Here is a 25,127-nt window from a genome sequence, read left to right on the forward strand (position 1 = left end):
GCAATGTTGGAATCATTGTATAAATTGTTTTCTTATTTCTGCTCATTTTACTCTGGAACTAGCCTGTGGTGTTCTAGCTTTCTTGAGACATTCCTAGTCAGGGGCTTATGGTCTATTTGTCCCCTATATGCCATTGGCCAAGGCCCTATGGTCTTCTGTATACTTCCATACTTGATCAAAGTGTTTCTGGTCTTCAGGCTTGTTTTCCTGAATTTTTACTGGCTTCTGTTGGGGCAGCCTTTTTCCAGCACCTATAGATTCCATAGGCCATTTTGAGCAATAATGGGCTCAATTAAGGGGCATTTGCTTTTTCCCCCTCTCTGGATTTCTTGGTCATTATTAAATCTGGTGCCTTATGGATCTTTGCTGGAATATATGTGGGAGAGTTGGCATCTTCTATAATCTGTAGACATTTCCATCTTAACTGGTCATCTCAGTTTAAGTTTCTTTAAATTAGTTTTGCAGTAATGTAGGCAACTATCTATTTTACCAAGCTTGTTAGATTTATTCCATCTTCTACTATATTCCCATCAGTCTTATATCTTAAGGTGATCCAGAAATATGACAGTACGAAGGCTTTTAAAATAAGTCTTCATGGGGCAATTATTTGAATTTTCCTTGGTTAATTATAAACCTCCTTCATTCTGAATGTCTTTGAATTGTATTGAGGATCCTTGTGGTGTTTTCATACTGGACATAGCTAGCCCAAAGTTATTAGCAAATTGGAACTTCTGGCACATAGCACCACTTATTAGAGAATTCTTCAATTTCTACTTTACTTGGGTCATCCTCAGTGACAGTGGCAAATCCTCAATGAAGGAGATCTCTATGATCTTAATAAGAGGATCATTGATCATTTTTAAAACCTTACCTTCTGTCTTAGAGTTGATACCAGGCAGAAGAGTGTTAAGGGCTTGACAACTGGGGTTAAGTGACTTGCCCAGGGTCATACAGCTAGGAACTGAGGCCTGATTTAAACCCAAGACCTCTCATCTCCAAGCCTGGCTCTCTATCCACTGAGACATTTAGCTGCTCCAAAATTATCTTTGAAGTTGCACATATTAAAGAATGTTGTATACTTTGAACAGATTCATGAGAAAAACCTTGACCAGAAAGAGGATTTATAGTTGCATTTCAACCCCCTTGACAAATGGTTTTTGTGTGACTGAAGATGTAGTTTGAGGAAAGTCACTTACAAAGGACCAAAGGGGACATTATATTTTTATTCCACTAATGGTTCCCTATGTCCAAAAATTAATTTCCTTATGGACAACCTGAGTCTCAGTACATAGCTAAGATAGTCCTCAGTCAATAGCTACCTTCTTGTCAGGTCATAATCAAAGCCTTTCTAGCTTGAGAAAGCCTGTATTTTCTGGCATGATTTCTCCTAGACACTGGAGGAGCAAAGTAGCAGTGGCTTTTTGGGGGACATATAGAAGGAGGTCAGAAGTCCTCAAAGCAGTAAGAAATCAGATTTTTTCTGTTATTTCTCCTCTCTGACTTTGCAGTTGGGAAAGGATAGGAGACCTCCTCCTCCATTCTCTCCCCATTGCCCACTATACTTAGGGGCTTTCATCCACAGAGGGAAAGGTCCTTTGTCTCTTGGTTTTTCCCTGGGGAAAAAAGCCAATATCCCATATCCAGACTCTAAATTTGCATGAGATGTTCCCTAATTCCCAGATTGTATGCCTCCATCAGCTCCACCTCTCAAGAATCCTTATCTTCTCTCAAGGTTTAATTCAGATGTCACCACCACTATGAAACTTTCTTGCATTTGTCAGTTATTACATTATATCTTCCCAACAGAATGTATGCTTCTTGTGGGGTGGGCAGGGGGAGAGGATGGTCTTGTTTTTATCTTTGTATCCCTAGTGCTTAGAATGACATCTATAGATATTCAGCAAATGTTGAACTGATGTGAATGCTGAGACAATGTCTTTTGTTTATTTTGTATCTCACACAGCCTTGCTTACAGAGTATGTAACCATGGCGTGTTGAGCATAGCACTTTGTATGCTGAACTCATCCAATCTTAGAAGAGTTACCTGAAGTTTAAATAATGTGAAGCGTGGGAGAACAGAAAACCAAAGGGAAAAATATAGGGCCAGCATACCTGTAATCAACATCAACATTATACTTAGCTTTGGTCAATTCAGCCAGTGACATGAGGGCAGGGATTGTATCACCTATTTCCCATTTAGTCCATTCAAAGAGTCCTGGTTCCACTCTTATTTTCAGTGATTTCTCCTGTTTGAGTTCTAGATTCAAAAATATAGTGATTTGAGTTATATGTAATTGAAGCAGACTCCAACAACTAGCACATAAAACATTCCCAAATATCATATTTGAAAGAAGAGAAGTTGAAAAATATGATGCTCTCAAGAAAATATTGCTAAAAAGTTACACAACAAACCATGTCTTTGTGAAGTTGGTGAATGACCCTATCATCTCTGTTTATTACACCTGCACACCCAATAAATATCAGGGTAAATAATGAGATTAGTAAAAATTACAGTCCATGCAGGAACCACAAAGTTAATTATATAAATGCAATCATGGCAAAATTAAGTCAGTATTATTGTATAGGCATGCCAAATACTATTGATATAAGGATGAAAAGTTTGATCTAGAGAGGAAATAAAAACATTATCTAACCCAGAAAACTGAATAACTCAAGTGAAGTACAAAAGCCACAGTATTTGTTGTCCATCTTCTGTATTCTCTGTAGCGTGAGGTTTCTTTAACTGAAGACTTGGCCAATACAATGACACATGAGGGAGAAGCAATCAAGACAGAGGTGTTGCAGGGTAATTGGGATTTCATATTAATCTACTATGTCTGTCATACAGGAACAGTGATTCAAGAGACTTGGTAGAAGACCTTTTCTATTGATGGAGATGGCTGACCTTGATTTCCAAGTTGAATTTTCTTGCCTTTGGTCCTGTGACAGCAAGAAGCAGAGATTCTCCTGACATATAGGACTAAGAGTAGAGTGTCATCATTACCAGAATAATAAGGACTACAGGTTAGAATGTAGTCAAGAGATGCAGCTCCCTCTGCTCTTCCCAGATAGCTATTGTTCTATATCTTTTTCCTTTTATGGCTAATCTCCTTGAGAAGTCTGTGTATAAACAGAATCCACCACTAACTTTCTTCTGATTCTCTTCAAATCCTTCTAGAATTAGGCTTAATAGGGGTTATCTTGAAAATTGCCAATGACGTCTCTTTTCCTCTATTTAATTTTTAAAATAAAATTATTATTTATTAACATTCATTTTCAAAAAATAAATTTTGAGTTCTGAATTTTTTCCCTCTCTATAGTTCCTTCCTTATCCACTGAGAAGACAAACAATATATTCATTAACATGCAAAACATATTTCCATATTAGCCAAGCAGTGATCTCTTAATTACCAGATCTAATGGTCTTTTTTAATGAGAATACCTTCTCTCTGAGATGACCTGCCATTTTCCTGGAGGTCAGCAACTATGTTTTGCTTTTCTTTACATCTTTTATACTTAGTACAGTAATTTGCACATTGTAAACATTTAACAAATGACTGTTGATTGACAGTTTAGCCAGATTTAGGAGCCTGATGAGCAGCAGAGATAATATCCACAGCGTTTAGACCATTCCAGAATAGGAATAGATCTGATTTATTCAATGTTTGAATGCTCAATCTGATGCCTATTATTGAGAGACTAGCATTCCATTTTTTGCCAAATTAGACCCACAGACTGGTTGGGCACCCTGTAAAGAAAATTAAACACTACTTACTGCCCATTTTTAAAAGGGTAAGCAGGTAGAGACAAGTGATGGACACTTTCATCAGGAAACTACAAATAAAAAAGATGCTGCTCACCAGGTAGCCTATACCAGATGCTGGCTCAAAAAAAAAAGACATTTCTTTTGAAGAGGGACTCTCTATAGCATAACTCAGTAGCCTTACTTAGGCTTAGTTCTGATAAAGAGTGAAGGCTGAACCCTAAAATAGCAATTTTCTTGCTTAGTAAAACTGGACCATAAAGACTCCTAGGGTACAGAGACATCCCAGTAATACTAATAGCTAGCTTTGGACCTCCCAAGATAAGAATTAGTAATGCAAGACTCTGGTTCTGATGGGATATCAGCTCATACCAACAACCACTTTAAGTTTAATAGCAAATAGATAAACAGGTGACAAGAAAGTTAGATCCATTTAATCTATGTTCATATTAATTGATTATATTGCAGGTGAAAAATGGAGATGTGGTTGTCCATCATGTAATGTGTGCCTTACATGTAATTTATATATACTCATTGATGTATTTGTTTATCACTATATGTTTTGGGTATGCTTCTGCTTTATTATTTTGCTGATCATGTTTATTTGCAAGTTCTATAGATAAATTTGTTCCTTAGCTATGCATCATTTTACTGTTTCTACAGGTTCAATGTTCACACACCTTGATTTTGGTTTTTTGATGTTTAGTCATTTTAGTTGTATCTGAATCTTTGTGACCCCATTTGGGTTTTTTTTTTTTTTGACAAAGAAACTGAAATGGTTTTCCATTTCCTTCTCCAGGTCATTTGATAGATGAGGCAAGCAGGGTTAAATGCTTTATGTAGGGTCACACTGTTAATAAGTGTCTGAAGTCAAATTTGAACTCAGTGAGATGAGTCTTTCTGACTCCAGACCCTGCACTCTAATCACTGTGCCACCAAACTTCCCACTGAGATTTGTTGTTTTCTAATTATATAGGGTGACTGATGTTATTATTTTGCTTGGCTGTTATGTATATTTACTTGTCTCTTTTAGATATATGTATTTAGCTAGGGGTATATTCTTGAAATATACCATGTCTGTAACTTAAACATAGTCATTTGCCAAAATAGACTGTCAAATATTTTATACTGTGATATACCTATTGCATGCATTTTTGATGTAAATTTGTTATAAATGGCATCCTGAGATAATTACGTGGACTATTATGTTAATTATACTTGTCCTGATAAATGTTGATGTTTAGGTTGATGTTTGTGGATTTTAAATACACTAGAACTGATATTTTAATGGATTGCAAAATTTCTGGCCCCAGAGAATAATATAATGGGCTCTAGATAGCGTTGACTCAAGAAACTTGGGAGGAAGTATCTGTTTCTTCAGGCAGAGGCAGTTGACCTTGATTCCAGTGGTGGCTCTTTCTAATTTTTTCATTTGTGGGAACGAGGAACAGTAAATGGAACCTAGGAACCTAGTAGCCACTCTAAGAAAAGTGAGAGTAAAGAGCTGTACACACATTGGTGGAAATGTTGAACATGTACAGTGCTCCCCTGGCCAGGCATATAAGAATATTGAATGACAGAGATATCACATTTCAGAGACAGCTAACCTTTGAAAGAATACTTATCCCAGGAGTTCAGCTACATTTACTAGCTAATCAGTGTACCCAAACTTTTAAGGTCAGCAGAAGAAATGCAACTTTGTTGAAAATTATATCTGAACTTTCCCCTCTCTATTTAAGAAAGAACAATTTGACCTAAAATAGCATTAATTATGGTATTATTATGTCATTAATGGGTTTGAGACCAAAAATTCTACAGGTCCAAAGGAATGTCTTTCTTGCCTAAGAGCACTCAAGAAGGTACAAGAAGGATATGTGTTTATTCAATATCCATTCTTTTTTTAAACATTTATTAATATTTATTTTTTAGAAAAGTTAACATGGTTACATAATTCATGCTCTTTCCCCTTCACCCCCTGAAGTCCCCCCCCCCCCCCACCATGGCTGATGCGTATTTCCACTGGTTTTAACATGTGTCACTGATCAAGACCTATTTCCAAATTGTTGATAGTTGCAGTGGTGTGGTAGTTTCGAATCTATATCCCCAATCATGTTCGCCTCAACCCATGCGTTCAAGCAGTTGTTTTTCTTATATGTTTCCTCTCCTGCAGTCCTTCCTCTGAATGTGGGTAGCGTTCTTTACCATAAATCCCTCAGAATTGTCCTGGTCAATATCCATTCTTAAATGGAATTAACCCATCATTCCAAGACACCATATCCTTTCTTAAAATTAGAATAGGGGGCAGCAAAGTGGTTCAATGGAAAGAGAGCCAGGCCTGGAGACAGGAGGTCCTGGGTTCAAGCCTGGTCTCACACATTTCTTACCTATATAACCCTGGGCAAGTCACTTAACCCCCATTGCCTATCCCTTACTGCTCTTCTGCTTTGGAACCAATACTTAGTATCAATTCTAAGGCAGAAGGCAAGGGTTTAAAAAAGTAAAATTAGAATATATATGGATTCTGCATTCAATTTTGCCTTTATCTTTTATTTTTTAAATTTAATTTAAATTTATTTATTTATTTAGAGTATTATCCCATGGTTACATGATTCATGATTTTTCCCTCCCCTCTTCTTTCCCTTCTCCCAGAGCTGAAAAGCAGTTCTACTCGGTTATGCATGTATCATTGTTCAAAAACCATTTCCATATTATTCATATTTGTAATAGTAATTGTAATTTAAAAATTACATAATTGTAATCTTTTAATGCCAAAACCCCAATCATATCCCCATTGGAACATGTGATCAATCATATGTTTTTCTTCTGCATTTTTACTCCCACAGTTCTTTCTCTGGATTCTCATAAATTTCTCAGCATTGTCCTGGATAATGATTGCTACTAGTAGAAATGATTTTATCTTTTAGAAGTATGGTGGTAATATTTATTGCAAAAAAAAGTGACACTATAGTAAAAATTAATTGTTCCCCCTGGTTTTACTCCTTGTTAGTTCAGATTAAGATGCTGATAGAGTTGTTGGAGGACACTGAAAGTTTGAGGAATGGGAATACAGAGAAGTATGGAAACAAATAAAAATCATGAGAGCACTGGATGCCAATATGTGATTAATATAGGCATACAGATTTCTGTTCAACATAAGAAGTAAAAGCTCTCTTTAAATGAAAACAGTCCAACAATGCTGTCTTGTCAGACATTTCCATCAGAAGAATGAAAAACACTTTAAATCACTTATTTTTAAGCCTAGTACATTTATATTACACAGATGGGGAAGCTATAGCAAGTCAGGAATGTGACTAGATTAAACTAACACAATTTATCACCTATTGGGTAAAGTAATATTTAGAAATTTGGACTTCTGACTGTGAGATGACTACTTTTACTCTTATGTAGTGTTTTCTTTCTTCTTTTCCTACAAAGAATATACCTGCAAAGCCTTAGCCTTTAATTAAAGGCTGCAAAGCCTTAGCCTTTAATAGACAAGAGTTTTGCTCTACTACATTCTTGGTAGTAGTTTCTTTTGGGAGAGGTACCTATTTTCAATTTCCTCATCCTCTGATAGGGAACTTTAGAGTTAGAGTCTAGAGTTGGAAAATGATCTTATAATTTATCTAATCCAACTTTCTACTCAATGTATCAACTCCTATTTCAAAAAGTGTATCAGGACAGATATAGGCTTAAATATGAAGGATAGAAAATATTTGTAAAGGATGAAAATAGATATGTGATGCTTATTTTTCCTTCAATGGAAATATCTTGTTCTTATAGTCTTATTCCATTGAGAAATTTTAATTAGGATAATATCTACCAGTTTTAGGAAGTATATCTTATGATTATCTGCTTGCTCTCAGAGAGTAGATTTAGAGATCTCTCTGAATTATCACTTAAGTTCTCAGCTGTGTTCAATTCCTTTTTGACATTGGAAAGAGATATAGCATAGGACAGGGGAATGAACACTAGGCTATAAATCAGAAGTTGGAACTTTAGTCCTGTCTGCCATTTACTAGCTCTGTAATCCTAAGGAAGTTAGACCTTTTGGGGCCTCAGTTTCCTCAACTGTTAAAAAGAAGGATTGGACTAGATCAGTGATGGCAAAACTTTTAGAGACCAAGTGGCCAAATTACAACCCTCATGCCTCATGTGAGCTGCCCCCTTATCCACAATAGGGAGGGAGGAAGCACTGCCATTGGACTGCTGGGCAGAGGGATAGGTGATGTGAAAAATGTCCTCAGGTGCAGTGGAGAGGGGGAGGGGAGCATCCCCCTCTGGCACATGTGCCATAGATTCGCCAACATGGGACTAGATGAACTCTGAGGTCCATTCAAGTACCAACATTATAAAATTCTGTGAATAATGATTGCAATTTTTTCATCAAAATAATAGAAACTCATTTAAATATTTAATTTACCTTCTAGGATGTATTTTGCTGTCTGTATACATCGTAGTGCTGGAGAACAGTACATATAGTTAATTTTGATGCCACTATCTAGAAGAGCTTCCCCTGGAAAACAAAAACTTAAATTTGACCACGAATGGGCTATAATTGATTTTCTTACTAATATATAGGGAAGAGAAATGCACTCAACCAAATACCCATTCAGTAGCCCTTTCTTTGACCAAAAAAAAATCACAACTAAAAAAAAATACAAAGTCAGTAAGGCCAGTAAAGTTGATTTTAGGTGGAAATTTGTGCACACACACAGACACACACACATTGTGTAGATGTGTGTCATCTACACAAACACATGTACAGACACATCCATGCCTAAAGCCAAACAATAGTTTGATATATTACAGAAACAGATTATTTCAGTTTAAGGCTACTTAGGTTCTTTTCTAGTACTAGTTTTGATACTCAATAGCTCTGTGAACCCTTTAACAGGATATTTCATTTCAGTGTGCCTCACTTTTCTCATCATCTAAAAAAGTATATAATTTTAATTTTTCAATTAATGAGTTTTAAAAAATTTATTCCTCTTATTACCTCCTTCTCCACTGAGCAAATTAAAAAAACTCAGAAAATTCTCAATACATAGCTGTGTCATTCAGCAAAACACATTAGCCATGTCGAAAAATATATATTTCTTTCGGTTTTTCAAGAAGCAAGTGTCCTGTTTCTTTTTCATTCTTTTGGAATTATAGTTTATAATTGCTTTTATCAGTGCTCTAAAACCTTTCAAGTTTTTTTTTTCTTTTCCTACAGTAGCATTATCACTGAATAAATTGTCCTCTTACTTCTGTTTACTTCAATCTGCTTCACTTCATGGAGGGCTTTTCAGTTCCCTCTGAAATGGTCCATATCATAATATCTCATGGCACAATGATATTCCATTGTATTCATATACCATAGTTTGTCTAGTCATTCTCCAGTAGAAGACATCCCTTTAGTTCTCCAGTAGAAGACATCCTTTTAGTTTCAAATTTTTCCTACCACAATAAGAACTGCTAGAGCATTTTTGCACATAGAGATCTTTTTCCTCTTTCTTTGATTTCTTTAGGGTTATAGACCTCATAATAGTGTGGGTTAAATGAAATACATAATCATATAAAGGTTGATAGCTTAGATGTCTTCCTTTTGAAAACTGCCTGTTCATATCCTTTGACCATTTACTGATTGAGTCTTGTAAATTTCAATCATTTCCTTATATAACTTGGAAAATAGATCTTTTTATAAGAGAAAATTGCTATAGATTTCTTCCTAGTTAATTCTTCCCTTCTAATTTTTGTTACATTAGATCTACTTGTGCAAAAACTTTTACATTTTATATTATTACAAGTTTTCATTTTACCTTTTAATTTCTCTTTGCTACTTGATTAGATATGAAATCTTTTTCCGATCCATAGATCCAAAAGTTAATTTCCTCCTTGTTTCTCTCTAATTTGCTTAAGATCAAACCTTTTATATTTTGGCCTTATATCTATTTCATGCTTATCTTGGTGTATGTGAAGTGTAGGTCTCAACTTAATTTCTGCCAGACTGTCCAGTTTTCCCTAGAATTTGGTCATAAAAGTTCTTCTCCAGTTTCTGAGAACTTTCCTCATCTTTTATTTTATTTTTTATTTTTTAAAAACCCTTGCCTTCCATCTTAGAGTTAATACTGTGTATTGGCTCCAAGGCAGAAGACTACCAAGGGCTAGGCAATGGGGGTTAAGTGACTTGCCCAGGGTCACACAGCTAGGAAGTGTTTGAGGCCAGATTTGAACCTAGGACCTCCCATCTCTAGGCCTGGCTCTCAATCCACTGAACCACCCAGCTGCCCCCTTTCCTCATCTTTTAAATGAGGGTGTTGAAGCTGATATTCCCTAAAAGCCTTCTCACATCTAAAAGTATATGTTGGATAAGATACAATTTTGAACATAATACTGAACTGAAGAAGTAATAGGTTAACAAAAAAGAGAAAGAACTGATCAATGCATTGGGAATGCAACTAAAAATACTAGAAAACCTACAATTAAATAAAAAATACTAAAACAGAAATCCTGAAAATGAAGAAGAAATTAGATAAATTGAAAATGATAAATCATAGAATTGATGACTAAAACTAAGGGGAAAGGAATAGATTAAAAAATAAATGTAAAACATACTTTGATTTAAAAAAATATAAAGTAGTAAATTTCCCCACCTGTAATTCTTTATAGATAGTTTTTAATTTCAGTTCTTGGCATTAATGTCACAGTAGAGAAAAAAAAATCCAATACATACCTGTAAGTCTGGACTGGAAAATGCCACAGGAGGATAAAGGTGGATCATTTTCAAAATTTTTGAGTCCATTCTTCCTTTCTGGCAGACTAGAAGGGAAGTTCATATCTGGCCTATAGTATTTTCCTATGGTATAAATTAATGTTTTGGTTACAATGAATTTCATCAAGTTGGTAAAAATGTATATTATAAAACACCTTACTGTCTTAGTCCAAGATTTCAGATGGTTCCAAAAGTAATCAAATTGAATTTATGCCCATGTGAAATTTCCTCTACAGTATCACCAAATGTAGTCATGTAACCTTTATTTGGAGACCTCCTTTGAAGTGAAATCCATTACTTTCTCAGGAAATCCATTCGACCTTTAAATCGCTCTAAAAACTAGAAAGTTTTAAAGTATACAAAGGTAAAATCTGGCTCTCTACATCTTTTGGCATTAATTTAACTTTATAATGGTGATCACTGGGTTTACACTTAAGAATTTATAGTGTTCACAATCCTAATTTGATCCTTGGATTTAGCAAAATAATACAGAGACTGAGGGAAGAATACAAATACAGAAACAGACCACTCACTGACTTGGAAAAAGGCCATAGTAGCCATGTGGCTTCTGCAGGGAACTATTGGCGCAAAATTGGTGCCAGAAGGGAGATGAGTCATACAAAGATAGAAAAAAGATTCAGAACCTTTATAAGGGATGGTGGGATGAAAGATGGAAATAATCATATTCACACAGACCTGGAGAGAGACCTGCAGGTTGTAACAGCTCAAAGGAGATTACATATAGCTTGAAAATGGTGTTCAACATGGACCTATTCCTTTGCTGCTATCATGAATCATGTGGACTATTTATCTCTAGGTTTGCAAGCAGTTAGCATTTTTACTAAGGCCAAAGAATATCACTGTCAAGGAGCAGCACAAGAATGAATATAGCATAGTTCAGTTTTATTGCCATTCCTGTCCCTGTATATATGCCTTAGTGACCCCAGGATAAGACAATCTCAACAGAGTTAAAGGTTCTTAGAGATCTAAGAAGCCAATGAGTTTCAGGTTGAGTTGTACTTATGTTCTACTTAAGAAATTCCTCCTTATCAGATAGGAATCTATCGCTTATCCAAAAGCCTAGGTATTCATCCTGTCATTTTCCTTACTGTTGTCATACTACCCTTTTAAACCCCTTTGCAGTATATAATATTGGCATATAATCCTTCCACCCGGACACTAACTTTTCTTCAGTTTTTCTTTTCCCACTGGTCAGTCACTTCTCAATTTCCTTTGCTGGATCATCCTCCTGGCCATTCCCATTAACTGTGAATTTGAATCCAGATTTTTCCTTGGGTCCTTTTATTTCTTTATATTCTCTTAATGATCTCATCAGGTCCCTTTGGATTCAAATATCAACACTGGATTTTTGCAAAATCTATCTTTTTTTTTCTCTAAGCTCAGCAACTGACTGGTAGATTTCTCCAAGGCATCTCAATATCAATATGTATACAATTAACTTCTTTTCCCCTTAAAATCTTCCCATTCTCAAAATTTTCATATTTTTTTCCCAAAGCACCACCATCCTTTCAGCCATTCAGATTCATGATTTTGGAGCCAATTCTTCCTTCTCAACTACTCCTGTCCCTATCTCTAGCCAAAGTAATTGCCATGTTTTTTTCAGTTCTTCCTCCACAATATTATGAGAATTCAACTCCCTCTTTTTAAATTACTACCACCTTAGTCAACTTTGAATTTGACTATTTCAACAACCTCCTAACTGATTTACCTTCCTTTAGTTTGTACCTTTATTTTCAATATAGTTGGCAAAATAATCTTCTCCCACACAAGAGGTTTCATTTATTCCCTATTGCCTATAGGATAAAATATACAAAAAGTCCTTCACAGTCTGCCCCCTAAGTCTTTCTAGAGTTTAGAATATAGACTATTTTTATATTACTTCCTTTCATTTACTTTACATTTCAGTCAAATGAGTCTACTTGCTATTCTTCGAATTTGATACTCCATCTGTTGCCTTGATGCCTTTGCCTCGACTGTCCTCCAACCTGGAAAGCTTTCCCTCTTTCCCTTTGGCTTTTGAAATTGCAAGCTTCCTTTTGCTATGTCTTATGGAAGGCCTTTCCTGATCTCCCAAGGTGTTAGTTGTATGTGCATGTAGACACACAAACATATGCATTTATTTATTTGAATAGATGTTACTTTTCCAATGTCCTTTGAAGGAACAGTTTCCTTTTTCTTCTTGTATTCTCAGCATTTTGCATGGAGTTTAGTATAATAGGCATTTAATTCATTGCTTATTGATTTTAATTTAATTTAAAATCATCCTATATGTAACTTTTGCCATTAGTTCTAGTCCTGTTATCTGACTTCACATAGCTTATTTCTTTTTTTTTTTTTGCTTATTTCCTTTTCCAAATGACAATCTTTGAAGTAGTTCAATTCATTGATCAGATCAAATATGTATTAAGCACCTAGATCACATAGCTCTGTGTGGTAGGTAGGCACTGTTCAATTATGTCTTCCCAAAGTCTTTTCTTCAACAATGTCATGTTCTTTCAGTGAAATTTGTTCATTTATTTCTATAAACATATTTTGAACTTTTTTGTTTTGTTTTGTTTTTGGACTGGACTTGTATTAGTATGAAGAAACTGCTTTTATCAATGAAGATTGGCACCTGTTGGGCAATTTAATATTTTAGAAAATTTCTTGGGGTGCTGAAATGTCTAGTGGCATGCCAGCAGTGACACCGCTGGTATATGTGAGAGGTGGGAATTGAACTCAAGCCATATTGATTTCTTTTGTTTTTAGTCACAGTAGAGTTTATTTAAAAAAAATAATACTTTATTTTCCCCTTATTAAATATAAAAAATGTTTAAAATGTCTTCTTGATTTCAAGGCCAGGTCCCTATCAACTATGCCACATCGTTTTTCACTATGAACATATTGCATACATGGCACACATGTTTATAGTGAGAGTAATGCACATATGTACATATTCTATGTAAAATGTGTACATGTGCATGCATATACATACATATGGATGGATATGTGTTATTGTTCAGTCATTTAGTCATGTCCACCTTTTTGTGACCTTGTGGTCCATTGGCTGTGGCTGAAAATATAGCTAAGTTTGCATTTCTAGGTGATCATCCCGCTGTCGAGAGGTAGGAAGCATGATTCATCATTAATTTTATTAAACAATTAATCTAAATTGGTCACACCTCAAATCTTTCATAGATTTTTTTCTTTACAATGTTACAATTAATCTAAAAAATAAAAATTATGCATGTACATAGTTGTATATGTGTATGTGTATATGTGTTTATGTATATATAGTCAAAGAGACTTACATGAACATATTACAAAACTTAAAAAACACTATGTCCCAGTTACATGTATACAAGGAATGCAGGATTGATTTTTCAATCTTAGGAAAATTTTAAACACTTTAAGCTATTTTATTAATAAGAACAAGAAAAATCATAACAAGAGATTCAGAAAAAGCTTTTGACAAGACATAGCACTTATTCTCATTAAAACCCCCCAGAAAACAGAGGAGTAAATGAATTTTTTCCTTAATATAAATTGCATTTAATCTAAAAACCAAGAACAAGCATTAAATATAATGGTGAAAGTGTTGTCATTATGTAAATTTTTTGGCTTTGCTCACTTCACTCTTGTATCAGTTCAACAAAGTCCTCCTAAGCTTTTCTGAATCTTTCCTTTGATCATTACATTCATATACCATAATGTGTTTATTCATTTCCCAATTGATGGACTCTCACTTTAATTTCATGTATTGTATAGCAATTTAATTGCCACAATAAAAAATAATGCTACAATATTTTTGTAAATATGGGCTATATATTTATATTTGTATATATACCGATATAAACATACATATGTATATACTTACAGAAATGTAGACAGATATGTATATAAACACACGCACACATTTTTTTCCCCCCTTATTGGTTTGTTTTCTCAAATATTCTTTGACTGTGGGGAATAAGTAAATGAATGAATGGAAAAGTTTATTAAGCACTTACTATTTGTCTAGGACTACACTAAGCACTGAGAATGCAAATAGAAGCTCTCAAGAAGTTCACCATCTAATTAGGAAAGACAACACATAAAAGAAAGTTCAGTAGGTCAGATGGAGAGGTCCATAACTACAGCTTGTCTCAGTGGGGAAGATGACTATGCCCAAGGGTCACTCAGTTACATAAATAGATCAGATAAAAAAGATAGTTAGATGAAAAGGGAGTGAGAAAACTAATTTTTGGTGTCAGAAAACCTGATTTTGGAGGATAGAGTGACATCCATTTAAGGAGGGTGCTTAGTCTAGTCATCTCTTCATTTCCTACCTTGCCATGCTCTGCTGGACTTCTCATTCATGCCTCACTGAAATGTTCACACTGAAAATTTAATTGGCTCTCAAAAGCCAGTTTTAGCTGGCTCCAACATACCTGTGGCTGAAGGATTAAAGCCATCTAACACTTGGGCAGGAGATTTTGAATTCCACAGTTTTCCATGATAATCGCTGTGAGCTACTTGGACAGTGCAAATTTGAGGTTAATGTGAAATAACTGTCCAGTGTTCCCTCTGGCGGGAATATATTGAACATAATGGACAATTTGAGTGCTTCATATCTCTGTCTATGCTTAGCCTTGAGTATTTTGCATGTTATGTTTTGTTTCATTTTTCCCAGTAGTGGAGAAAATTAAAAAACAAAAAAACCAAACTCAACTTGTCTTTTACCTAATACATAAATGTGGGAGGAAACTGCTATTCCTTTTTGGAGAAATCTTAGATATGAGGTATATTTAAGCTTTGCTTTTGGGATTCCCCTGGAGGCATCCAGATTGGGAACTGACAAGTCAAAGTCAATGTGATTTCTTTGGGGTCAAGCCCTGGGATCAAACCTAATCCATTTAAAGAGTCTCTTCTGGGAACTCCTATATCATGGGATATGTTTATTGCTATATCCCACCTGAAAGTAAAAAATCCCACTGGAAAAACCAAAATCATAGTGTGCTGAAGGGTGATCATGGCAGATCCTTCAGGTTTTAAGAGATAAAGAGAAAGATGTGAAATAAAGGGAATGGAGATCAAAGGAGATTGTCCAAGCCTGTTCTTGACTTCTTTCTATCACTCTGTTACTGAAGAACTAGTAGTTAGACCCAGCAGCTGCAAAAGTACAGAGAACAGAGAAGTTCCTACTTTGAGAGTTGACCCATATAACTGTAATGGTGAACCTATGGCACAAGTGTCAAAGATGGCATGCAGAACATTCTTTGTGGGCACTCACCACTCTCTCTCCCCACACCCCTCCCCCAGAGTTCATTACTAGAAAGGCAGAGGGACTCGAGGGAGCTGCTCCCCTCCCTCTTTCCACCACACCTGATGACATTTTTTCACATCCCCCACCCCTCTGCCCAGCAAGCCAATGGCAGTGCATGGGGGTTAAGTGGGCAGCTCAAAGGCAGCAGAGCTGGAGGGGAGCAGAGCACTCAGTCCACTACCTTCCCTCTTTCTACACTTGCTGAGGACATTCCTTGCTTCACCCATCCCTCCACCTAGCAGCCCACTTTCTCCCTTCCCTGTGTGGAGTAAAGGGGGGCAAGGTGTATCCTCACTCAGTGTCGGGGAGGGGCATGGAAGTCAGTCTTGGGGGTGGGTAGGCATGGCACTTAGTTTGGGGGGTTAGGGATGGGATGGGGCCAGACACTCCATCTCTAAAAGGTTCGCCATCACTGTCAGATGGCCCAGGATCAGACCTTTGGTAGAATCAGCATTTGAGTCCAGTGTGATATTAGCTTACCTATGCTGGTAAGGAAAATTAGCTAGGCACTGGGAGAATTGGCAGATGCATAAAAATCTTGGCTTTGCTAGGTGGTGGAAGGGATAGAATGCCACGCTTATAGTCAGGAAGACTCATCTTCCTGAGTTCAAATCTAGCCTTAGACATTTCGCAACCATGTGATTCTGGGCAAGTCACTTAACCCTGTTTGTCCCAGTTTCCTTATCTTTAAAATGAGCAGAAAGAAATGACAAACCACTCTAGTACTTTTGCCAAGAAAACTCCAAATGAAGAATTGGGGACAACTAGAACAATTGGGCAACAACAAAGCTGGAAGAAGTGTGTGAGCCTGAGCCTAAAAACGATAGCTCCTATTTATGTAGCACTTTAAGGTTTCAAAGACTTTACATATATTATCATCTCATTTGATCTTTGAAACAGTCCTGTGAGGTAGGTACTATTATTACCTTCATTTTAAAGATGAGGAGACTGAAAGATAAAACCCAGTCTCACAGTCTGGGGCAAAATTCAAACCTAGTCTTCCTGACTCCTAAATCCAGCACTGTATATATTGTATCACTTAACTGCCTCAAGTTTAGGCATTTAAATTATAGGCTAGATCAACACCATATCTAAAAACTGGCCTAAAGAGTCCCTAAGACTCGGAGAAACTATGAATCATATTATGCTGTACTGGATTTGGATTCAGGAAGACATGAATTCAAGTCCAGTTTTAGACACTTACTAGCTCTATGACTCTGGGCAAGCCATTGATCCTCTGCTTGCCTCAGTTTCCTATTATATCAAATAGGGATAATAATAGCACCTACCTCTCAAGGTTATTGTGAGGATAACATGAGATAATGTTTGTAAAGTGCTTTGCAAACCTCAGAGATATAGACAGTGCTGTCATGAATATTATTATTATTTTGGTGAAGTAGATTTTCTCTTTATTGCTTTTGTTCCTTTTACTTATTTTTATGCCTCAGAGTAAAAATCATGGTCTACATGGTATGTAACCTTTTACTAAGTTCATGTAATTAAGGGTCCTCTTAGAGATAACAACAAATTGATTGAGTGAGGGAGGGAGGATTTTCTTGGTGGAGTGGAGATTTGGATCTATAATGATTGGGTAAATCTTCCTACATCTGTTAGACTAATTAATGATACAAGCAGTGGACCCCTAGAAAGAGGTTAAACTGGCAGATGTTGCCAACCCACTGAGAACCATAAAGACTTTGTCCTTCCTCTGAAGCTCCCTCAGATGTTGTGTAGGGTGGATGCTATTGTGATGAATATGTACACCTTTCCTATGCCCAATTCTTTTGATATATAAAACCAAGTCAATGTGGTTGATGGTAAGCAATGCTCCTGGTGATTGAGCTTATAATATTTAGTAAATTGTTCTTGTTTTCACTATAATTTTATGTCACATATTTAACATAGCAGTAAATGACTTGGTTTTTGTTGTTTTCAGGGTGGGGTGGGAAGTAGAGGGTGATACATCCAGATGGGAAGGGGGGCTCAGAGTATTTTCTAAGCATTTTGAACCTAAATTTGAGTAGACTCTAAAGGTTACAACTTGGGGCACTTGTCATAATATTAATAGTGTATACAAAGGAATGATATTGAGAAACTGGGGTAGTGTTTAGAGAATTGATTTCAACAGAATAACCTAAAGTGTTTCCAGGGTCTGATTCAACCTACCATCTATTGTTGAACATTGCTGCAACCAGGACTTTCCAAAAATTTGATCCACCCTTTCCCCATGACGCACCACCAAAAGGCTTCTTCTGTGTGTCAGTCCCTGAGAAAATGGGAGGAAAAGAATTAGAATTGCAACTGAGACCTACAATTTATAGTGCTTTACCAACTAACAAATGCTTTTTTACATTTCCATCCTCAAATCCATCCTGTATGGGAGCTACGACAGTGATGATTGTGATAAGCCTGAAAATGAGTCCAAAAATGACTCCACCAAGGAGACTCCCAAGCCATTCTATATTGAAGATGTATTTTATGTACCTCTAGAAAGGCTTTTCTCTTTATCTAAAATAAAACACCTGTTTGGTAACCTTGAGACATTAAAAATGCTAATTGCTGATGAAGTAACACTAAGCAGTGATGGTTCTTCTGACATGATTAACATTGTTGATGAAAAGAATTGTGATTTGAACACTATAATGGGAATGACTATGATTTGGATCATTAAATGGGAAGGAGCATAATGGTGGTTGCTTTAGTGGGGATGACCACAAAGATCATTACTTAGTCATTGTTGTTGTTTTCACAAATTCAGGGAATTAAACTTTTTAATAGGGAAAAAAGAAGGAAAAGTGAAAGCCTAAAAATGTTAAAGGCACACACAACACCACACAATTAGCAAGTGGGACTTGAACACGGGTCTTCTGATTTTAAACCCTATTCAAGTACCAAACTACCTTATCTAAGGATCATCACTTCAATAATATTATAGCTTACTGACAAATGGCAAAGAAAAATAGGACTTTCCTCCCCTAAGGACTTTTACTTCATAATTATGGGAAATTTTGCTTAGGTCTTTTTACCTTCCCTGAGGATGCTTCTCACAGCTTCCATAGAATAAAGAAATATTTGGAAATATTAAAAAGAGTATAGGTATAAGAAATAATGAGCAGGATGGTTTTTGAAAAAAACTGGAAAAACCTAAATGAACAGATGACAAGCAAAATAAGTAGAACTAGGAGAACATTGTACACAGTTACTGCAATATTATACAAAAATCAACTATGAAAGACTTAGCTACTCTCAGCAATACAATGATCCAGGACAATTCTGAAGAACTTATGACAAAGAATGCTATCCACTTTCAGAGAAAGAACTTTTGGAGTTGGAATGCAGATTAAAGCATACATTTTTCACATTGATTTATTTATGGTTTTATTTTGGGATTTTGGCTTTATATGAGTATTCTTTTATAACAATGACCAATATTGGAAGTATATTTTGCATGATACTTCATGTATAATTGAGATCAAATTGCTTACTATCTCTGAGAGGAGGGGCAAGAAGGGAGGTAGGAAGATAATTTGGATCTTATAATTTCAGAAAGCATATATGTTGAAAATTGTTAATAAATGTAATTGGGAAAAGAAAATATCTTTGAATAAAAAATAGTATTGAAAGTAGTGACATCTTAGCAAGACTCTTAGAATGCATGTTCTGCATCTTTATCTGGGAGCTCTTTTCCTTTATTTCCTTTGAAAAATTCTTACTTCAAAAACCACTTTGAGGACCATCCAAGATTGTTCCTCTATTGATTGTGTTAGAATATATATAGTTTTTAAAGGGTCACAAAGAGGTCTCTAATAATTGTAGTTTTGTTATTTCCCTCAGTAATTCAATTAAATTTTCATTCAAGTCAAGCACTTAGCTATTATGCCATCTGGAACTGATATATTAAGTATTGGTTTTATTTCATTTTCTCTGGTGCTTTTAAGTATTAATGTAGTTTTCCTGCTTATTTCTTTTAACTACATTTATTTTTTTACTGTTGCCTTGTGTGAGATCATGATTACTACCACTGATTTTCTGAATTCTGTTAATGCATACTAAATTATGCTTGAGCAGCTCATTTTGTGTTTTCGTGATCTTCTCTTTTTTAACTTAAAAATAAAAAAAATACTTTTACTATGTATTGGTTCCAAGATAGAAGAGGGGTAAGAACTAGGAGGTAATGGGAGTTAATTGATTTGCTCAGAATCACAAAGCTAGGATGTGTCTGTGGCCATATTTGAATCTAGTACCTCTTGTCTCTAGGTCTGGCTTTCAATCCACTGAGCCATCTAGCTACCCCTTGTTCTTAATAATTTTTAAGGTTATAAAGGGAATACTCGTGTGCCATAAGAAATGACAAACAAGATGATCACCAAAAAAAACCTGGATTTATATGAAGCGATGCAATGTGAAGTGGGCAGAACCAGGAGAACTTTGTACGCTGTAAAACATTATTGTATTATGATCAACTGTGAAAGACTTAACTATTATTAACAAGGCAAGGATCCAAGACAACACCATGGAACTCATGATGAAAGAAGATATCCACTGCCATAAAAGAAACAGAGTCTGAATGCAGATTGAAACATACCATTCTTCAGTTTATTTCTTCCATGAATTGTTCTCTAGTGTAAGCAATAAATATCTTGTTTTACAACATGACACACAGGGAAATCTGTATTATATGAAAAAAATACATACAACCTATATCATACTACCTGCCTTCTTGGGGAGGGAGGAGAGGTAAAGAGGGAAGCTAAAAAAATAAAACATTTTTCAACCGAGCTAATATGAGAAGTTGTTTCTCTTGGATTAGCATATTTATTACATATAATTATTATACTATTATTATGTTACATATGTTATATATTTAAAAAATAAATGTGATTATACATAAAAATTAATATATTGGCATCTGGAGACGAAAATTTGAAAACTGCTATTCTGTTCAAAGATCCACTATTCTTCATTACCAACAATTTAAGTTCTTGGTTTTAAGTCTATGCTTGTGATCATATTAAAAAAGGAATTTAGGGGCATCTGGGTGACTCAATGGATTGAGAGCCTGTCCTGGAGATAGGAGGTCCTAGGTTCAAATCTGATCTAAGACATGTCCTAGCTGTGTGACCCTGGGCAAGTCACTTAACCCCTATTGCTTAGTCCTTACCCTTGTTCTGCCTTGAAACCAATACATTGTATTGATTCTAATGTGGAAGGTAAAGGTTTAGGGGAAAAAAAAGGAATCTTCCATATTTCTGCTTTGTAGGGTTTTTAATGTAAATGAGTGCTATATTTTGCCCAAGGCTTTGGGGGCATCTATTGAAATAATCATGTGGTTTTTGTTATCTTTCTTGTTTGCTCTATTAATCATGCTAATTATTTTATTTACTGTATAACATTTCTTTCATTCCTGCTATGTATCCAACTTGGTAATAGGAAATTATTTTCTGGGAGGATTTTATTTTTAAAATGTCTATTTATCACCATTAGGAAGTCAATCATTCTCATTCTCTCTCTCTCTCTCTCTCTCTCTCTCTCTCTCTCTCTCTCTCTCTCTCTCTCTTTCTCTCTCTGTTTTATCTTTTCCTTGTTTCATTATCCACATCATCCACAACACAGATTTGGCAGTGTGCTTTCTATCTCTGTATTTTAAAGTATTTTTTGAAGCATCACTGTTAATTACTCTTGAAATGTTTGATAAAATACATTTGTTAAAATATTTGACTTGGAGAGTTTCTTAGGTAATTCATTTAAGGCTTGCTCAACTTATCTTTTTTTTTTTTTAAGATTGAGTTATGATGCCTATTTTCTTGGATTGAGTAGGGGAGAATATTTTATATATTTTTAGATACTCATTTTCTTTTATAGTGTCATCTTTACTGGCATTCCCCATTTTATAGGTTTTGGATTTAAAATTTTTTTTTTTTTAGTTTTTAAATATTTCTTTCAAAAGAATCTGGGTACATTTGAGGTAAAAAATATTAAATCTTTTGCAATAAGAATACTTTTTGCTATGGAGTGAAGAATCTTTAGAGAATGGAATGGAGTAACAAACCACATTCTTTTTATTTTTTTATTTTTATTTTTATTTTTTAAAACCCTTACCTTCTGTCTTAGAGCCAATACATAGTATAGTGGTAAGGGTAGGCAATGGGGGTCAAGTGACTTGCCCAGGGTCACACAGCTGTGAAGTGTCTGAGGCCAGATTTGAACCTAGGATCTCCTGTCTCTAGGCCTGGCTCTCAATCCACTGAACTACCCAGCTGCCCCCAACAAATCACATTCGTAAGGAATAAGGCACAGAAAAATTTGGCTATGCTACAGATATATTATCATGGCACAATTATTGTTTGGGGGGGGTATTATTTTTTCCCCCAAAAGAACCAAGAGTCATAGAATGGAAAAAAAAAAGAAAAGGAGAATTGAAATTTTTGCCCTTCCCGAGTGCTCAGATATTGTTGTCATCATTTTTGGCCCTGGTAAAGTTTAGAAGTTAAATTTTTGGTGCTTCAGGATGCTAGGCCTTGTACTTCTTCCCTATCACTCTCATAACTCTTCCTCATTATTGAAATCCTTCTTTCTTCCCACTAAGGTAAAATTTGATCTTGGAAATATATAATGCCCAGAAAGGTGATAGCCCTGTAGTATTTTGCCCAATCAGACCATATCTAGATCATGTTCATTTCTGGGAAGGAAAATGAAAATTTGTAGATTGTCAAGAGGACAACCAGGATAGTGAAAGGCCTTAAGATGTTTCTTTTGGAGGGTGGCTGAAGGAACTGAGGATGCTTATTTAGTAGGACAGAAGACCTAGGGAGAAAACAATATTATACTTCGAAGTCTTTGAAGAGTTTTCCTATCAAGGAATGATTAGATTTTTCTAATTGGCCCAGAGGGTAGAACTAAGAGCAATGATGCAAATTTAAGTCTAATATGAGGAAAAATTTGTAACTAATGTAAATGATTGGCCAATGAGCTGATACAATCTCTATATGAATTTCATAGCATTTGTGAGTATTGGTTTTATTTACATATAAATTTATATAATTTACATATTTATATATGTGTGAGTATTGGTTTTATTTGTTATTTATTAGTAGTTATTTTATTTATATATTGGTATGAATAAGAGGGGTCTTTCTGCTGAGTCAGAATAGCCTTGGAACTTAATCTTATCAGTGGAACTGTCACCACATGGTCCATGAGTATATGGTTTTTCTGTTAGTTTTCTGTTGTCTATCCTTTGTAAATTCTATCTATTCTTCCCTGGTCTTAGGTGAAGTAGTATACTAGGTTTTAATCTTGTGAACTTCAGAAGGTCAGGAGAGTAAACTGCCAGAGAGGTCCAGGAACCAGAATTTGACACAATCCAAGGAACAACCAGGACCCAGCTCAGCAGTGGATTTAGCAGATTGAACTTTTAGGCAAAATGCTGTGTCCTACAAGAGGGAAAGACTTATCCATCACATTTGAGAGTGAACCTGGTAGGCAAAATGTTTTTCAGAAGCAGTTTTTAGATTTGAGATCATTCTTCCCAGGGATCTAACTGGTACTGGGTAGTTAAAATTGGAGAGAATTTACTAGAATGAGAACTTAAGCTAATAACATTAGAGTAGATGTCGCTCCAACCCCTAAAGTATACTCCTCCAAAGGAGGAGGTGTAGCCATTCTCTTGGAACCCAAGTGGCTAGTATGTATGAAATAGACAGTGTTGTTATACCATTAGCTATTTCAAAGTGGATTGGGCTGGCTCTGAAGGAAATGGATCCACACTTGTCTAGTATGCTGTAGAGAGCATTCTTGTTCAGGCATAGTTTGGCCAAATCATTTAGAAGGTCTCTTCCAACTCTAATATTCTGATGATTCAATTCAATTAAGAACACTACCTCTGCTAAGCTATTTTTAAATGTCATGCCTGCTTTTCTCTGATAGATTTGTGTCTGTAAAGTATTTATATTGAGATACTTTTTTTCTTACTCTTCCATTTTCAATTTAAAGACAGCTTAATCAGATCAACAAGCTTTCAGACCCAAGCATTCTTCATGATTCACTTTGTATAAACTCTTTCCCTACCCAAGAGACTCTTATTGTAGACTCTTATGCCAAATTCAGTTCTCTTTCATCAGTTTCAAAAAAGGGTACATCTCCACGTTGAAAAAAATGAGATGGACTTAATAGAGCATATTTTATATTAATTTTCTTCAGAAGTACAATATTTCATTAGAATGTATGGCTGACAATATACAAGTAGTTTTAACATGAAGACACGATTACCTGCAAAGTCTGTATTTTGTTTGTTTTTGCTGTCATTAATGAATGTTGCAATTTATGGTTCATTGTAGTATTATGTTCACTGTCCTTGGAGTCCAGAGCAATGGCTAGACTAAATGTATAAGTTCTATTAGAAATAAAGAAACAATAGAGATATTGAGAAATTCAGTCACTGATTTGGGGTTTATGTCTTAAAAAGTAGCATTTACTTCTAAAAATATTCTAAATATGTCATCAGCATCAAAAGATAACTATGAAACGTGCTTGCGCATAGTGTTTGGTGTTTAACCTAAAATCTATTGTCTAGAAATCTTATTAGCAAATTAATTCAACAAGGAATTTATCAATTGCTTACTATGTACAAGGATACAAAAAGAATAAAACATTGTTTACTGATCAAATAACTATTATAAAAACAGAAAGTCTTACTCTATTGACTCATGGTAAGGTGGAAGTGACCATAGGAAATCATAGTGCAAGTTCTGGTGGGTTTTTCTAAGCTGGAAAGTTTTTGAAGTAGCGTCCCAGTGATGGATACTTTCTGGCTAGCTTCCTCACTAGTAAGTAGGCCATTAAGTAAAGGATTTTTTGACCATACTAACTTATGAAGCCCAAGGTAGAAGTATGAAAACACATTGAGATATAGCATACTGTAAGAGTTTAGAGGAGAGAGAATTCTAGTTTAGGAACAGGAAGGCAAGGAAGTCTTTAACAGAGAAAATCTTTTTTCTGAGCCTTGAAGATAGTAATGTACAAATACAGTAAATAGCCAAGAAAAGCACTTAAAATATGAGTAGGGAAGGGGATAAAAACATTTAATCAGATGGTTTGGAAGCATATTAAAAAAAAACCTTCTTTTTCTTCTGACTAAGAATATTAAGACAAATAATCTTTAGTCCAAAGTCCTTTGTGATTTATCTGAATGAAGGATACCTTATCAGGACTTATTCAAATGATCAGGAAACAATGCCTTCCACTACAATTTTATCCTCTTTCACTTCTTTTAGGAAAGTATGTAAAAGGTTAAAAAGAAAGAA

General features: G+C 35.3%; 1 protein-coding gene across 2 annotated transcripts in view; it reads right to left on the reverse strand.

The window, feature by feature from the left end:
* UBASH3A (ubiquitin associated and SH3 domain containing A) overlaps window positions 1-25,127 on the reverse strand; it is a 106,124-nt gene that overhangs the window by 9,360 nt on the left and 71,637 nt on the right. For both annotated transcript variants that reach the window (XM_044666890.1, XM_044666891.1), the window contains exons 7-11: window positions 24,094-24,217; window positions 17,992-18,091; window positions 10,482-10,604; window positions 8,187-8,279; window positions 2,113-2,257 (exon numbers count right to left, since the gene is read on the reverse strand). In XM_044666890.1, coding sequence (XP_044522825.1) covers window positions 2,113-2,257; window positions 8,187-8,279; window positions 10,482-10,604; window positions 17,992-18,091; window positions 24,094-24,217 — 585 coding nt within the window. The remainder of the gene's footprint in view (window positions 1-2,112; window positions 2,258-8,186; window positions 8,280-10,481; window positions 10,605-17,991; window positions 18,092-24,093; window positions 24,218-25,127) is intronic.

Source organism: Gracilinanus agilis, chromosome 3 (genome assembly GCF_016433145.1).
Source record: "Gracilinanus agilis isolate LMUSP501 chromosome 3, AgileGrace, whole genome shotgun sequence".
NCBI lineage: Eukaryota > Metazoa > Chordata > Mammalia > Didelphimorphia > Didelphidae > Gracilinanus > Gracilinanus agilis.